The sequence below is a fragment of the Pongo pygmaeus genome, chromosome 2 (genome assembly GCF_028885625.2).
Source record: "Pongo pygmaeus isolate AG05252 chromosome 2, NHGRI_mPonPyg2-v2.0_pri, whole genome shotgun sequence".
NCBI classification, from domain to species: Eukaryota; Metazoa; Chordata; class Mammalia; order Primates; family Hominidae; genus Pongo; species Pongo pygmaeus.
In genome coordinates, this window is record NC_085930.1 from 163,051,288 (window position 1) to 163,069,887 (window position 18,600).

General features: G+C 39.2%; 1 protein-coding gene across 2 annotated transcripts in view; it reads left to right on the top strand.

The window, feature by feature from the left end:
• Positions 1-18,600, top strand: part of ARHGEF26 (Rho guanine nucleotide exchange factor 26) — a 144,301-nt gene that overhangs the window by 18,900 nt on the left and 106,801 nt on the right. For both annotated transcript variants that reach the window (XM_054479941.2, XM_063662373.1), the window contains exons 5-6: positions 10,969-11,025; positions 16,591-16,751. In XM_054479941.2, the coding sequence (XP_054335916.1) occupies positions 10,969-11,025; positions 16,591-16,751 (218 nt within the window). The remainder of the gene's footprint in view (positions 1-10,968; positions 11,026-16,590; positions 16,752-18,600) is intronic.

Consider the following 18,600-nt stretch of genomic DNA (forward strand, 5'->3'; position numbering starts at 1 on the left):
CTGCAGTGACCTCAAAAGATGGATACATGTACCTAGGGCTCTGGAAGAGCAGGAACTATGTTTCTCCCAGGTGCTCAGCCAATAATGTGACTGCAACTCTGACTTGGGCTCTTTTTTCTTCTCATAAATCGGCTTATTTTTCCTTTTTACTATGCTTGTCTTTTTCCTGAAAGCTCGTGCATACACAGGGTTTCTGAGTTCTTTTTTTTTTTTTTTTTGAGACAATCTCACTCTGTTGCCCAGGCTGGAGTGCAGTGGCACGATCTCAGTTCACTGCAACCTCTGAGAGGTGACACCGTGCTGGCAGTCCTCACAGCCCTCGCTCGCTCTCGGCGCCTCCTCTGCCTGGGCTACCATTTTGGTGGCACTTGGGGAGCCCTTCAGCCCACCGCTGCACTGTGGGAGCCCTTTCTGGGCTGGCCAAGGCCGGAGCCCACTCCCTCAGCTTGCAGGGAGATGTGGAGGGAGAGGCGCGAGCGGGAACCGGGGTTGTGTGTGGCGCTTGCGGGCCAGCTGGAGTTCCGGGTGGGCGTGAGCTTGGCGGGCCCTGCACTTGGAGCAGCCGGCCGGCCCTGCTGGCCCCAGGCAATGAGGGACTTAGCATCCGGGCCAGCGGCTGCGGAGGGTATACTGGGTCCCCCAGCAGTGTCGGCCCACCGGCGCTGCGCTCGATTTCTCGCCGGGCCTTAGCTGCCTTCCCGCGGGGCAGGCCTCGGGACTGCAGCCTGCCATGCCTGAGCCTTCCCTCGCCTCCGTGGGTTCCTGTGCAGCCCGAGCCTCCCCGATGAGCGCCGTCCCCTGCTCCATGGCGCCCAGTCCCACTGACCACCCAAGGGCTGAGGAGTGCGAGCACACGACGCGGGACTGGCAGGCAGCTCCACCTGCAGCCCTGGTGCGGGATCCACTAGGTGAAGCCAGCTGGGCTCCTGAGTCTGGTGAGGACGTGGAGAGTCTTTATGTCTAGCTCAGGGATTGTAAACACACCAATCGGCACTCTGTATCTAGCTCAAGGTTTGTAAACACACCAATCAGCACCCTGTGTTTAGCTCAAGGTTTGTGAGCGCACCAATCGACACTGTATCTAGCTGCTCTGGTGGGGCCTTGGAGAACCTTTATGTCTAGCTCAGGGATTGTAAACACACCACTCAGCACCCTGTGTTTAGCTCAAGGTCTGTGAGTGCACCAGTTGACACTCTGTATCTAGCTGCTCTGGTGGGGCCTTGGAGAACCTTTATGTCTAGCTCAAGGATTGTAAACACACCAATCAGCACCCTGTGTTTAGCTCAAGGTTTGTGAGTGCACCAATCGATACTCTGTATCTAGCTGCTCTGGTGGGACCTTAGAGAACCTGTGTGTCGAAACTCTGTATCTAACTAATCTGATGGGGACATGGAGAACCTTTGTATCTAGCTCAGGGATTGTAAACGCACCAATCAGCGCCCTGTCAAAACATGCCACTTGGCTCTACCAATCAGCAGGATGTAGGTGGGGCCAGATAAGAGAATAAAAGCAGGCTGCCCGAGCCAGCAGTGGCAACCCGCTCGGGTCCCCTTCCACACTGTGGAAGCTTTGTTCTTTCGCTCTTTGCAATAAATCTTGCTACTGCTCACTCTTTGGGTCCACGCTGCTTTTATGAGCTGTAACACTCACTGCGAAGATCTGCAGCTTCACTCCTGAACCCAGCAAGACCACAACCCACCAGGAGGAACGAACAACTCCAGACGCGCTGCCTTAAGAGCTGTAACACTCACCGCAAAGGTCTGCAGCTTCACTCCTTAGCCAGCGAGACTACGAACCCACCAGAAGGAAGAAACTCTGAACACATCCGAATATCAGAAGGAACAGACTGCAGACGCACCACCTTAAGAGCTGTAACACTCACCGCGAGGGTCCGCGGCTTCATTCTTGAAGTCAGTGAGACCAAGAACCCACCAATTCCGGACACACCTCCACCTCCCATAAGCAATTCTCCTGCCTTAGCCTCCTGAGGAGCTGGGATTACAGGCGCATGCCACCACGCCTGGCTAATTTTTGTATTTTTAATAGAGACAGGGTTTTGTCATGTTGGTCAGGCTGGTCTCGAACTCCTAAGCTCAGGTTATCTGCTCGCCTTGGCCTCCCAAAATGCTGGGATTACAGGCATGAGCCACCATGTCCGGCCTCTGAGTTCTTGTAACTTACACTTGAGGCTGTGTTAACAGCCCTGTCCTTCCCTCAAGTCACTCTTTCAGCTTCCATTCTATTTATTTATTTATTTATTTATTTTTTGAGATGGAGTCTTGCTCTGTCTCCCAGGCTGGAGTGCAGTGGCGCAATCTCAGCTCACTGCCAGCTCCGCCTCCTGGGTTCACGCAGTTCTCCTGCCTCAGCCTCCTGAGTAGCTGGGACTACAGGCGGCCGCCACCTTGCCCGGCTGATTTTTTTTCTATTTTTAGTAGAGACGGGATTTCACCGTGTTAGTCAGGATGGTCTCTATCTCCTGACCTTGTTTTCCGCCCGACTTGGCCTCCCAAAATGCCGGGATTATAGGCGTGAGCTACTGCGCCTGGCCTTCCATCCTGTTTTTGAAAGGATGTAGGCCAGAATGCCAAAGTGAGTTACAGTTTAGTTGCCCAGTTTAGTTCCTTGAGAGAGAGAGGATTATATTGGCTTAGCTACTTTGCCCCCACTTAATAGGTCACTAGAACATGTATTGTTATTTAGCCGGGTGCTTAACTAACTCTGCTACAGTCAGCTTTGGCCTCCATGATGTACTATGGCACAAAATGTGGTCCCTTGGGGCTGCTGCTTTTGCAGAGGCTGTGAGTAGAATGGTTTTTCTTGTAGAGGTCCGTGGGAGTGTTAAACAACATGACTGACTGACTTTTGTCTAGTGTAAATTTATACATCATGGAGTGGACATTGTAACCATGGTCTTTATCAGCAGCTTAGCTTGGTAAGACATATGTTTTACCTTATAAACCAGTATGTGTGTCTGAACGTATATGTTTGTACATATGTATGTGTGTATATATCTCAAATTTTACAAGGCAGGAGTTACTTTATACTTCTGCTTACAGTGTACTATAGTATTTTTAATTTTTTTCTGTTTTGTTACATTTAAATAGATAACGATCACTTTACAATAAGACTTTATTTTGCATTCAGTGCCAGTTTATAACTTATAATTTGAACAGTGCTAATATCTGACTCCAAAATTCATTTGTTTTCCACTGCATTGTAGTGAATGAGGCAAACAAAACAAGGCTAAAACCCAGCCTACCCTCCAGGAGCTTAGAACCTAGAGCAGAAGACAATAGAAATGAAATGTCCAAATGATATTTTGAAAGGATGTAGGACAGAATGCCAAAGTGAATGACACAGTTGGAATCACAGAAAGCAGTGAAGTGAAGATGAGGAAAATTTTGTCTATAGGATGTGACTTAAGCTAGATGGATTAGTTGGGCAGAAGAGGAGAAAATAAAAGTAATGAAGGTGTAAATTGCTTGAATAAAGCTTTTTCCTTTTTCTTTTTTTTTCTTTTCAGTAGGGACAGGAAGACAGGATTTCACCATGTTGGCCAGGCTGGTCTCGAACTCCTGGCCGCAAGTGATCCACTTGCCTTGGCCTCCCAAAGTGCTGGGATTACAGGCGTGAGTCATGCGCCCAGCCAATAAAGCTTGATAGGTAGGCAAAGGGAAGAAGAAAGATAGGACTTCTGTGTCTGTTTCTCAGATCTCCGTACAATAAGATAATTCCTGTCCAAAGAAACCACTGCCTACTTTGTACATCTAATGGAAAGCATCAGTTTACTCTATTACCCATTTTTCAGAAACAGATTTTTCTCAGGTTAGATTTTTATTGCAAAACCTCAGAAACTCAGTGTCACTGTTGTTCTAAGTAGCTTATTATTTTGGAGTTTCTTGTTCCTATCCACTGGTCATTTTACAAAAATAGCAAACAAAAATAAAATAGCAACTAATATATTGGCATCACCTTTAGAAATAGGTGTTCTTTTCTTCTGCAAGAGAGGAACCTCAGACCTGTTCTACCTTCCTTAACCCCTTGACTCATACCTTCACTATGTGTAAATGGCGTCATTCTCAGTTACACAGATTCTTAACAGGCCTGTCCTCCTTTATCTCTCATGCTTGCAGATCGGCCTGTCATCACTCATTTTCAGCACTGCCTCATAAGCCATTGCTCAGTTTAGACTTGATTAAAATCTTTCTTTCTTATTGCCTCCCTTTACCTTAGCTTCTCATTTCTTTTATCTACAGGTGGTCATCTCTCATTTCTTTAGTTTCTCTTTGGGGCAGCAACAAAGAAACAGGTATTATTGGCACCTTTAAACAGTTCTACTTGTCTGCCCTACTCGATTTCTTTCTTTTTTGGGAGAGGATGTTGAAGTAGTATTTTAGTTTTTGTTATTCAAAGTGTTGCTTTAATTGCAAAGCCAAGACATGTTTATTACAGAAAAATCAGAAAGTACCAATAGATAAAAATAAAAAAAATGGACTATCTCTTTCTATTCAATCACTGTTAACATTTTTGTATATAACTTTTCAGATTTAAAAATATATAGATGGATTGTCTTTTATGCAAAAATCAATAATGTAGTAATAGTTTTGTCACTTTTTTCCCTTAACGGTGTCGTAAATATCTTTTCATGTTATTGAGCCTGCTGTTTTGTCACCTTTTTTTCTTAACAGTGTTATGAATGACCTTCCATGTCATCAAATATTCTTCTGCAACAACCTTTTTAAAGCCCACATACTAGCTCCTCAAATAAGTAGATGTTTAGCTCTTTTAACCGATTTCCTGTTGTTAATCATGTGTTTGTTTCTAATTTTTCAATTTAAAATTTAAAATTTAAGGCTGATTAAGTTTTTAAAAATAACTATTTTTGAACTACTGAAGTAAAAGAAATATATTCTCCTTATTAAAAAATTAAACATGACAGTTAAGATTGAAAGCTGCTTAACTTTACCACCATTCCCAACCCCTCAGCTGTTAACCGCTGCTGTAAGTCTGGTCTGTCCTCCAGTATTTTATTAAATAGTGCAAGTTTAAAAATTGTTAGTCTTCGGTTAAATTATAGAATTGCCCTTTACACTGAATTTATTCCCTTTCGTCCTTGTTACTTCTGTGTCATTAGCTTTTCATGTATTTGTTAACCTCATTTTCTCTTCTTAATTTAGCTGATAGATACATGAGAATTGCATCTCTTGCTCATTTGGGGGATAGAGAATACATAAATTTTGGTCCAGGCTCAGTAGCCCGCAGCGGGGAATGCAAGTTAGAGACAGCCACAAGTAAAAGAGAGGAGTTTGTTTGGTGGTAGAAATGTCAGGATTAATCAACAAGTTAAATGACCAGGGAGCCCTGCTGACAGCTTAGCTTTCACTGCAGCAGAAGCCAGGAAGCCAATGAGAGATGTTGTTTCTGGGGCATTTAGGGGGAGCAACTTAATTTAGGGGAAGAGTAGCTTGCACAGCTCTTAAAAACTCTGAAGTTTTAGAAGGCAGTGTGCTACAGTGATTAAGAGCTCAGGCTTTGGGGGTGGACAGGCAGGCCCAAGTTTGAATCTCAGCTTTCCAATTATTTGGATGAATGACTTAACTTTTCTGTGTCTCCGTTCTTTATTTGTAAACTAGGGATAGTAATGCCTTCCTTACAGAATTGTTACAGGGTTTAGATGCATGGAAGGAACAGTACCTGGTGCATGGTAAACATTTGATATAATGGTAGTTTGAGAAATAAATTAAGAACCAACCAGAACTCTGAATCACGAATTGACAAGACGTGGGTAGCAAGCTAGTGAGTGCTGGCTGCAAATGAAATAATGCACGTTTATCTCCTAAATGTACAAAGCACAGCAGTTCATTCTTGTGCATTTAATTACTTATCTGTAGTTTGTATTCTCAGCCTCATGTCTGTATTGAAATAATTTGGGTTCATTCAGGAATCCTGGCTCTGTCTGTAGATGGTAATGCAGGGCATAGAGGAGCAAATGTCCTGGTCTGCTTTATCTGAGTTTTCTATTATTTTAGCAAACTTGATGTTGCCTGCTTGAGGCTGAGTCCTTGCTATTTCTTGAGATTCAAACACTTTTTTGAGGATTATAGAATTAAGCTTAACAATAGGGCATCAGAGAGATCAGCTTTTTGAACAAATTAATTTAGATGTCACTGGCATATTACCTGATGCATTTTTAAATTAAGCATATGATTTTATGATATGTGCTATTATCCTTCTACTTTTTCTTTTCTTAAAAAAAGCGTTCTCTCTTTCTGTTTACCTACCACTCCCCAGAAGGATGACCCAGCTTGACCTCATGTCTAGTGTTTGGTTATGCAGATCTCTGGCCCTTTGAAATTTGTGTTCTGTGGCAGCTCCTAGCTAGGTAAAGTGATGCCTTAGAACCTTTCCTTGTGGATGTAGTGGGGTTAAAGAGAGCCTATTGGGTCTGGTTACAGAGGACACTCTTTCTGGACTCTGGCAGATTTTTCATTTTAAGGATTTCAAGCATACTCTCAAACTGCTGCTGTTCCCATGTTATTTACAGTGAAAGAACTCTAGCTCATTTGTAGTTCAGGGACGACTCAGGTTGCATTAAGTCTGTAGAAAGGACCTGAGAGTGATTATGTCCTGTGGTATAATTTTACTTTGAAATCCCTTCCCATTTGGGCTCTTGAGAAAAGAAGCCTGTAAGTAGAGAATCACCAATAGACGTGAAAAACAAGCTTACTTTCAGCAAATGGGTAAACTCCATTGAGTTTTAGCTCAAATGGGTGTTCAGTATAAATTAGTGCTTGATGGAGACAGAGTGATTTTGGATTGTAAATCTAATGTAATTTTTAACTGGCTACATTTTTGAGTCTTTTTGGTTTGTGAGGCTTTCGAGTTCTTCCCATCTGTTTTCCCTAGCTGGTGGACAAAAATAGAAGGAATGCACATTCATCTAGAAACACTATTGAGTCATGGAGGGTCTGAGAACAAAGAGGGTATCAGAACATAAATATCCCTGTTTACTTCACAGAAAATGATTATCTGATCAGTCAAGAGACTGGTGCTAATCTTGGTTCTCTCCACAGATGTAGGACTGGCTGTATCCATAGATAAGTTCTGTGTAAATGGCAATTTGAGGGATCTATTTGGGGCATAGAGAACTTGGCTCATAACCTATTCCAGTTAGTGGAGTCAAAGACCGAGAAATATTACACAAAGTTTATAGTTCTTTTACACAGTTCTCTGCAAGGTGGAGATGCTTAGTGTAACTGTGATGAGTGTAATAATGGACTCACGGTCTAAAGCTTGTCTCTTCCTTCTTAGGGTATTTATCTGAGAAGCTCAGACCTGCAAAGTACTTTAGTTTGGGCTGCCATAACAAAATACCATAAATTGGGTAGCTTATAAACAACAGAAATTTATTTCTTACAGTATTGGAGGCTGGAAAGTCCAAAATCAAGGCAGATTTGGTGTTTCGCAAGGGGCTGCTTTCTGGTACTTAGTGCCTTCTTGCTACATCTTCACATGGTAGAAGGGTTAGGGGTTTCTCTGGGGCTTTTTTTAAAGGGTGTTAATCTCATTCATGGGGCAAAGCTTAATCACTTCTTGAAAGGCTCCACCTCCTAATACCATCACCTTGGGGGTTAGGATTTCAGTATATGAATTTGGGAGGACACAAATATTCAGACCATAGGACAAGGTATGAAAAGGGAAACCAGCATGATTTTAGGTGGAGTGTCTAATAATTACCTTTTGGATCTATACTTTGGGAGTTTACGCTTTTACAAATTTCATAAACTATGTTTTGGGTCTAACTAGACAGTATCATATCCATAGAAGAAATATCTTGTAGTGTTCTTTATTAGGTTTAGCCAATTACTAATTTCTATCTCATTTTGACATGCAGAATATATCAGTTATAAAGATCACAGGTCAAGAATTTCAGCACCAATTATACAGTAAATTTCTAATTATGAATTTAAAACTATTATAACAGTGAGTTCCATGCATTCACTATCTTAATAAGGCACAGATATATGCTCATATTTTTAACATGTCAAAACTGTAGTATTGTTCACTTTCTTGTTTTATTTGAATTAATTTTTATCCACTTAAAATGCTGAAGATACTGACATATGTTCATATATTCTCTTTAAAATTCAGAATCCACAGATTTGAACAATTTTGTGAATTGGCTGGATTATACAAAATCAAGAACCTCACATTAAATCCATTTCTTACTGATTTGTTAAAAACTACTTTTGCAATTCTACTTGTTGATGACATATTTAAATAAGAAATTTAAACCAGTGAGGAATAAAAAAGTTCAAATGAGGTTGCTTTGGCTGTCTGTGTGTTTAAAGGAGTGTTGCTTTGGCTGTCTATGTGTTCCCATTTGTACCCAGCTGAAGGTGGTATGAAATGTGTATTTTAAAAATGAGGCCGGGCACGGTGGCTCACGTCTGTAATCCCAGCACTTTGGGAGGCTAAGGTGAGCGGATCGCCTGAGGTCAGGAGTTCCGGACCAGCCTGACCAGTATGGTGAAACCCTCTCTCCACTAAAAATACAAATATTAGCCAGGCACTGTGGTGCATGCCTATAATCTCAGCTCCTCATCCTCAGGAGTCTGAGGCAGGAGAATCGCTTGAACCCAGAAGGTGGAGGCTGCAGTGAGCTGAGATAGCGCCACTGCACTCCAGCCTGAGCGACAGAGTGAGACTCTATCTCAATAAATAAATAAGAAAAAGGAGCCTGTACAATTTTAATTTCTTTCACTTGATATATCAAGTAAGACTCATAGGTTTTAGAAACTGGTATATTATATTTTCTTTCCCACAAATGGAGACAATAGAAACACTTGAAGAAATGTGATAAATTTGACAATACTTTGGATTCTCATAGCAAAAATTGGTAAACTTCAAAAAGGATGTATATTTTAAGACTATAGGTATAAACGTATGTTTTTCATGCTAAAAAAGCCTGGAACATCAAGTGATTTTTACTTAAGTTTACAGATAAGGTCACTGTGTCTGCATTTGAAAATTTTCAGAGGTCTTTCCTGTTAAAAACTTTGTACACATTCTTTCCCCTTCTTTTCTTCCTTTTCCTTTCTTCCTCCCTCCCTTCCTCTCTGCCTTTCTTTCTTCCTTATTTCCACTTGATGTTATTCATCTGCGTTCTCATTCTCCCCTGATTGTCTCTTCTCTGCTCTCTCTCAGTCTTCTTGGGGTCCCCTTTTCAGATCATTCTCTCCCCTCCTGGGTTTCATCTCTCTACCTAGGTCAGTCTCTGAAATCTTCTTGCCTGTTCATGACCTTCTACCTCCAGACACCTGCTGTAAGGTGCTACTTAATTTGGAGTTGACTGTGGAAGGATGCCTCAGGTGGACAAAATGACTCCTCTGGGCCTCGGAGGAAGAACCTGGAGAGCCTGTTCTGTTACAGGGCATGGAAGGACGGAGACGGAGCACAGGCCCAGGAGCAGCGGCCTGGCAGCCAGCCATGAGGAGCCGCTTTGTCATACCTTAGAAGAAACTTTCAGGCTCCCCAAATGTGCGACACTTCAGTTTTCTCAATCAGAATACAAGAATGCTTCCCAGAATCTCTTTTTCTAGTACCATAGTTTTGTTAGTTCCTTACTGATGGCTTGTTAAAGAATATTTTACTATCTGTCATGTTAGTATTAGTGAAAGATTATAATTCTGTGTATTAATACTTTATGTTTGTCAAAACTACCGTCTCTTTCCCCTCAAAAGAGCAAGTAGTTTAGTTGTGGGGTTGCCCTCTCTTTTGATAGGACAAAGTACTCTTTTTTTTTTTTTAATTTTATTATTATTATACTTAAAGTTTTAGGGTACATGTGCACAACACGGAGGTTTGTTACATATGTATACATGTGCCATGTTGGTGTGCTGCACCCATTAACTCGTCATTTAGCACTAGGTATATCTCCTAATGCTATCCCTCCCCCCTCCCCCCACCCCACAACAGTCCCCGGTGTGTGATGTTCCCCTTCCTGTGTCCATGTGTTCTCATTGTTCAATTCCCACCTATGAGTGAGAACATGCGGTGTTTTGTTTTTGGACAAAGTACTCTTAATTCCTCAGTAAACTAGCTGTCATCTGTGTAGGTCACTAAGCCCAGGTTTTTCATTTTCTTCTCCTTTAGATTTTTTGGGTCTGAACCCCATTTGGGTGGAGATGCCACTGGCATGGAAATTCTTGCTGGTGACCTCACCTGCAGAGATTGTGGGCGTGGCACCTGTATATTCATCTGGCGGACTTTGGGTCATGCAGGAAATCCTGTGAAATTCCTGCTTAGGGTTAACCAAAGGGAGCAGCTCTGAAGGGTTACATTCTTCTGGCCAGTCTCCTCCCTTATTAAAATGTGTAAAGAATCCTTTTTAGCCATGAATTCTTGTTGACAGGCTGACCCAGGGTCAGGATGATGGGTAAAGCTAAGAACATTCCAAGATATATGTGGACCAAAAAAACACATGAAAACTGGTACAGACTTGGTATTAGAAGGGGTCTTAGTGATGCTAGCCCAACCCTTAGAAATGGGGTGCCTTTCATATAAAGTAGGGGGTCCCTAACCAATAATATTGACTAAAAGCATGAACCCTGGAGTTGGACTGGCATCGATGCAGATCCTGGCCTTGTTACCTATTAGCTACGTGCTCTTGGATCCTAAGCCTCAGTTGTTACCCCCATCTGTGAAATGGGGAAAAGAACAGTATCAGCTTTCTAGAGTTTGTATGAGGATTCAATGGGAAAAAGAGTATAAAATGCTTAGTATATTGTCTGGCACACTCTAAATATTTAGTAAATGATTGCTGATTAATTAATAATAAATTAATATTGATGAGTTCAACATTTTGTATAGTTTCTCTTAATTCATTTTTGAAGGGCATAGAGTAATAAGGAAACTTTTAAAGTATTAATAAATGAGTCAACTCTACTTTGCTTTTTCTCTTAGGTGAAAAGAAATGGATTATCTCAGACAGTAAGCCAGGAGGAAAGAAAGAGACAAGAGGTATGTTTCTACCGAGCAGCTGCTTTAGAGCTCTGGAGTGTGCATGTCGGTGTCTGCTCTTTTGTGTTTTCACTTACTGTGTGCACTTGTTTAGTGTTGTCCTTTGAAAATGTATTTGTTTAACAAAAGCAGTAAGTGATCATTTTAAAGTAAAGCTACGCATAACTCCCCAGAAAAGAAAAAATTTTAAATATCTCAACATCACTCAACATTGTTTGACTTTAAACAACAAAGCACCTAGTTCAGGTATTTAAACTGAGAGAAATATGATAAAAAATGAAACCAACATTAGATCCTAGAACTGAAAAAGGATGTTTATGGAAAAACTGATAGTCACATTAGTCTGTAGACAAATGTAGACTATTTATGTAAGATACCCTAGGTTAGGGAAAGCTGGATGAAGCATACAGGGGTCTCTGAACCCTCTTTGCAAGTTTTCTATAAATTTAAAGTTATACCAAAATAAAAAGTTTATTTAGTAAAAAAAAAAAACAGGTTAATAATGCAGTTTTACAACTTGAAGTTTAAATCAATGCAATTTGAGAAAATTGCTTATTGTAATAATATTGTGAAGCTCTCAAAACATTTTCCTCTTGCTTCCTGCATATTTGTGTGTGTGTGTGTGTAGTCAACGCATATACGTACATATAAATTGATTCCACAAAGGACACAAGGATGTCCTTTTTTTTTTTTTGGTTGGCATAGAATACAGTGAAATACAAGGGTGCGGTATAGTGCCATTTTTTCAAGTTTTAAAAAAATAATAGTATAGAACTTTGGTGTACCCATCCACTGAGAATTAACAAATGTATAACAATTGTAATTTTTCTCCTTTTTTAAAAAGAACATAAAACTGATAGTGTAGAAGGCCTACATTCTCTTCCTCAGTCCTGTGCCATTCCCTTCCTTTCCTCCCCAGAGACAAATATAATTATGAACTGGTACATATACTTCCAGCCTGTGTTTTAAAATTATGTATAACATACACACACATATTTGTGCATGTGTGTTAAAATGTGTATGTGTGATATTCTGCGCATATTTTTTGGTTTTTTGTTTTTTACACTCAACATTATTTTTGAGATTATTCATGTTAATGCATATGAATCTAGATCATTCATTTCAATCATCATATAGTACTCTATTCTATAAACACCACCTTTAAGTATTTTTTATCTGTTTTTCCAATGCTGGACAGTAGGTGGGACATTTTCCTTCATTGTTAACATTGTGACATAAAAATGTTTCCCTCTCCTTGTGGATAAATTTAAAAGCTCCTCCAAGATATTAATCCCATTTGAACATTTCTGTTCTTTTAAACCTTATATAACCTTGCCTATTTCTATCATATTCTGAAAATATTTATTCAGACTTTCTATTCCTATGTAGCTATTCCTACCTGCTGTATATAACAGTTCTAACCTAATTTGCTTTTAAATAGTTGATGGTATTATTGCAGGATATTTTAGCAATTATTTTATTAAACTTATTATAATAAACTGCCAATTATTTACCTTTTCCTGTGATCTATTATAAATAGTTCATTAAGTCTTTTTGCCCAGTTTGAGTATTTAGATTAGATTACACACTCTCTCCTTGATATAATCAGAAGTGAGGAGTGAGCAGAGTGGGGGGGAAAGAAGGAATGAAGTGACTTTGGACAGCTGTCTGCTGTGACAGTTCATTACACACTGAACATCTGTCTGTCCACCAGACTTGAAACATACCTCAAAATTTCTTTCAAGGAATCAGAACAAAAGCCAAACGCATGAGACTTTATAACCCTAAATGGCTTCCTTTGGAGATAACAAAGGGCTTATTTGTTTATGTCCTTCAGAAACAAAAGAAATTATTGAAAATGTTGAATTCAGCAGTATTAATTTTTGTTCTCAAAACCCTCAGTTATCACTTAATCACATTAATCAATTAGCATAGTTCAGCATTGAAGAAGTGAAAAATGTCTTTGCTGTTGCAAATATTTTAAGTCATTTCAAGGCATTGTATACATCAACACCTGAAATCCATTATTTATGGTCCAGAAGGGAAATTTTTCTTTAATTTGCTTTGTGTATAGTTTTTGGGGGTTATTGTATTGATTGCAAAAATTCAATATACAGGTTAAATGAGACTCTTAACAGTCTTACTCTTTACTCTTCAGATAGTTACATCACTTAATTTCATGAAATACAACTGAGGCTAGATTAGCACATTTAAGTAAGACCCAAGTCCCTAAACCTTACAGAAGTTAAAAGTGGAGGTGAACACTGAGATTAGCAGTTCTAACTGATTTATAAAATATGGAGCACCCATCAGCAGCTGGGTGTCCACCTGCTTGTGTCTTTCCTGCTCCCACCCAGCCACAATACCCTCTGCTTTTTGGGGCAAGGACTTGAAGGGGTGGAGCCCTGGAGATCAGGGTGATGAAGACAGCGTTACCGGGGAGCTTTCCAGGAAGGCTGTGAATCTTAGGCCTGCATTTTCCCTATATCCCTTTTTAGAGGATCTGAATTTGATTTTGTTAAGGATCTAGATGAATTCCTTACACAGGGCGTTGGAATCTTACCCACATATGTGGGTTGGTATTTCATCATTAACAGTTATCAGGAAAACCACTGTGTGCCTGCCACTGAGAGTCTCTGCAAAGAGTCCTTTGCTCCTTCTTGAGACACCGATGAGAGTAGAGAGTGTGACTTGTTGAATAGATGGAATTACTTTCAATTGTATGAGTTTATATAAAAGAATTCCTGTGGTTGATAAGAACCTTTTGAGGGCATACCAGAATATTTGCTGTTACTGACTGAAAATTAGTCAGATTAAACATAGGGAGAGGAAGAGCGTGACACACAAGAGGGAAGGGAAGGAAAGTGTGAGAAATTTTCTCTGAATCTCAAGAGATGACCATAAATCCTTACTGTCCCTAAAGCAGCATGCTTTGAAAGCAGGGCTGGAGGAGATGACCCCAAAGGTTAATTAATGTCACACTGAGATTTTATGACATGCCCTAGCTTCCTTCCATAGATTCTACCCCTTGGCAAAGGCATGACCTCAGGATGTGATGTCAAGTCATCCACATGCTTTCATTTTTTTCATATTTACAGATAGTGATTATTTTTTAAGATTTGGGTAAATGTATATTATATAAAGAGAGTAGTTTTGTGATGTTGTTTCTTTAATGCGTCTCTTTTTGTACTTTCCAAGATACTATACCTGAAAAGTGGAATATCTTGTTATTCTTTATTTTTATTTTATTATTATTATACTTTAAGTTTTAGAGTACATGTGCACAATGGGCAGGTTAGTTACATATGTATACATGTGCCATGCTAGTGTGCTGCACCCATTAACTCGTCATTTAGCATTAGGTATATCTCCTAATGCTATCCCTCCCCCCTCCCCCCACCCCACAACAGTCCCCAGAGTGTGGTGTTCCCCTTCCTGTGTCCATGTGTTCTCATTGTTGAATTCCCACCTATGAGTGAGAACATGCGGTGTTTGGTTTTTTGTCATTGCGATAGTTTACCAAGAATGATGATTTCCAATTTCATCCATGTCCCTACAAAGGACATGAACTCATCATTTTTTATGGCTGCATAGTATTCCATGGTGTATATGTGCCACATTTTCTTAATCCAGTCTATCATTGTTGGACATTTGAGTTGGTTCCAAGTCTTTGCTATTGTGAATAGTGCTGCAATAAACGTGCGTGTGCATGTGTCTTTATAGCAGCACGATTTTTAGTTCTTTGGGTATATACCCAGTAATGGGATGGCTGGGTCAAATGGTATTTCTAGTTCTAGATCCCTGAGGAATGGCCACACTGACTTCCACAATGGTTGAACTAGTTTACAGTCCCACCAACAGTGTAAAAGTGTTCCTATTTCTCCACATCCTCTCCAGCACCTGTTGTTTCCTGACTTTTTAATGATTGTCATTCTAACTGGTGTGAGATGGTATCTCATTGTGGTTTTGATTTGCATTTCTCTGATGGCCAGTGATGGTGAGCATTTTTTCATGTGTTTTTTGGCTGCATAAATGCCTTCTTTTGAGAAGTGTCTGTTCATGTCCTTTGCCCACTTTTTGATGGGGTTGTTTGTTTTTTTCTTGTAAATTTGTTTGAGTTCATTGTAGATTCTGGATATTAGCCCTTTGTCAGATGAGTAGGTTGCGAAAATTTTCTCCCATTTTGTAGGCTGCCTGTTTACTCTGATGGTAGTTTCTTTAGCTGTGCAGAAGCTCTTTAGTTGAATTAGATCCCATTTGTTAATTTTGGCTTTTGTTGCCTTTGCTTTTGGTATTTTAGACATGAAGTCCTTGCCCATGCCTATGTCCTGAATGGTAATGCCTAGGTTTTCTTCTAGGGTTTTTATGGTTTTAGGTCTAACGTTTAAGTCTTTAATCCATCTTGAATTAATTTTTGTATAAGGTGTAAGGAAGGGGTCCAGTTTCAGCTTTGTACATATGGCTAACCAGTTTTCCCAGCACCATTTATTAAATAGGGAATCCTTTCCCCATTGCTTATTTTTCTCAGGTTTGTCAATAGATGCAGAAAAGGCCTTTGACAAAATTCAACAACCCTTCATGCTAAAAATTCTCAATAAATTAGGTATTGATGGGACATATCTCAAAATAATAAGAGCTATCTATGACAAACCCACAGCCAATATCATACTGAATGGAAAAAAACTGGAAGCATTCCCTTTGAAAACTGGCACAAGACAGGGATGCCCTCTCTCACCACTCCTATTCAACATATTGTTGGAAGTTCTGGCCAGGGCAATTAGGCAGGAGAAGGAAATAAAGGGTATTCAGCTAGGAAAAGAGGAAGTCAAATTGTCCATGTTTGCAGATGACATGATTGTTTATCTAGAAAACCCCATTGTCTCAGCCCAAAATCTCCTTAAGCTGATAAGCAACTTCAGCAAAGTCTCAGGATACAAAATCAATGTGCAAAAATCACAAGCATTGTTATACACCAATAACAGACAAACAGAGCTAAATCATGAGTGAACTCCCATTCACAATTTCTTCAAAGAGAATAAAATACCTAGGAATCCAACTTACAAGGGACGTGAAGGACCTCTTCAAGGAGAACTACAAACCACTGCTCAATGAAATAAAAGAGGATCCAAACAAATGGAAGAACATTCCATGCTCATGGGTAGGAAGAATCAATATCGTGAAAATGGCCATACTGCCCAAGGTAATTTATAGATTCAATGCCATCCCCATCAAGCTACCAATGACTTTCTTCACAGAATTGGAAAAAAGTACTTTAAAGTTCATATGGAACCAAAAAAGAGCCCGCATCACCAAGTCAATCCTAAGCCAAAAGAACAAAGCTGGAGGCATCACGCTACCTGACTTCAAACTATACTACAAGGCTACAGTAACCCAAACAGCATGGTACTGGTACCAAAACAGAGATATAGATCAATGGAACAGAACAGAGCCCTCAGAAATAACACCGCATATCTATCTTGTTATTCTTACAGCTACATTATGAGAGCTATATTTAGTTCTTTAATTAAAAGAATTAATAATACATTTCTTTTTCCTTCTCACCAGGCTATCTTTGAAGTCATATCCTCTGAACATTCGTATTTACTCAGCTTGGAGATCTTGATACGAATGTTTAAAAATTCTAAAGAACTGAGTGATACAATGACTAAAACCGAGAGGCACCATCTTTTCTCCAATATTACAGATGTCTGTGAGGCAAGCAAAAAGTAAGTGCACTGCAGTCTGCCTTTGGTCGTGCCAAGAAGTTGCATACTAATAAACACTTTGTTATCTCTAAAGGAAGGCATTTCAGGTTATCAAGTCTCATTCAGTTGGCTTTTGTCTTGATTCCTTGAAATACATTTTGAGATATGTTTCAAGTTTGGTGGATAGATAGATGCTCAGTGTGTAGTGAATTGTCACAGCAGACAGCTGTCTGAAGTCATGTTATTCCTTCTCTTTCCCCACTTTGCTTGCTCTTTACTTCTGATTACATCAAGGAAAGTGTCTTGGTTTGGTGCTAGTCTGTGATATTCATCCATTTCAGTAAAGAAAGAGTAAGCCTCAGGCTTAGGTCTTCTGTAGGCAATATCTGGCTACAATTTAATAATATATATTTTCATTATATTTAAGGTTTTTTGCTTTACTTTTTGTCATGAAGAGTAGATAAAATCATATAATAAACTTTTATACATTCAAAACTTATATTTAGCAATTGTTAAAATTTTCCATATTTACTTATCTATTATTTTTGCTTAATTTTTTTCCAAGTATCTACATAGGATGTTTTACTTATAAATGCTCCAGTATTCAGCTCTTAAGAATAAGGTTATTTTCTTACATAAGTACACTGTTGTGGTCATACTTATGATGATGCTTTTATGATTTTATTCCATTTAATTTTTGTATGTGTAAGTAATAGAGTCACATGTTTTAAAATTCCAAAAATATGAACGATCCTACAGTAAAATGCCATTTATATCCTGTTCCCTGGCCACCTGAAACACAACCAGAGTCAACATTTGCTTTCTTGTATATCTTTTTAGTAATACTTTATGATTATGTAAGAAAATATATGTATATATATATTTTTTCTTGTTTTTACTTAAATGTTGCCATACTGTAAACACTGTTCTGCTCCTTACTTTTTTTTACCTCTGTCCTGGAGATTATAGCATGTCTGCACATTAAAACTTTCCTCATTCATTTTTATGTTTTTTCCTCACAATTATTTGTTGAAGAAATCCGGTCATTTGTTCTGAAGAATTTCCCATGAGGCACATAATGTATGGGTGGTGATCAATACCAGATCCATTAATTCATTAAGGATTGCAAAACAGTGTTACTCTAGTTTATCGTTCTTTATTCATTTATTAGCTGAAATATTTCTACAAAGGGAAAGGTACATCCATCTATTCATATATTCAGTGGCAAAGTTCACGTTATTCTATTTATTGGTGCCCAAATTGTTCTATCTTTGATCTTAATAATTTTTGATTATTTTCTTGCTATATGACATTTTAAGATGTTAAAGGATTATGTTTTACAGTTCCTGCTCCAGGCCTGGAATCAACCATTTCCCCAAAGAGCTCTGGTGTCTTTTGAAATGAAGTGGTGTTTAAAACCTCAGTGAGTACCAGCGTGCTCATTGCTAAGTGGTTTTAGGCTGTTTCAGTAGATAGCCAGAAAAAAAATCCAAATTTTTCTCTATAAAACTAGATATATTCAAAGCCCATAGACACTCCAAATTTATCAGAGTATATATATTAAATAGGTACTTTTTTATATATCAATTATACCTCAATAAAGCTTAAAACATAAAGAAGAAAGTCTAGTTTCTATTCCTGTCCCCTCTATCCTATTCCCTTCCCATACACTCTTAAATAAGTTATTTATCTTTGTTTTTTAAAATAAGCATATGCATATGTTTATGTATATGTATTCCCCTCACTTTCTTCGATAAATGAAAGCATATTCTACTTATTTTTCTCAACCTCTTTATTCATGTAACAACCTATATTAGAGGTTACTCCATAGTAGTTTATGGAGATGTTTTACTCCTTTCTTCAGCTACGA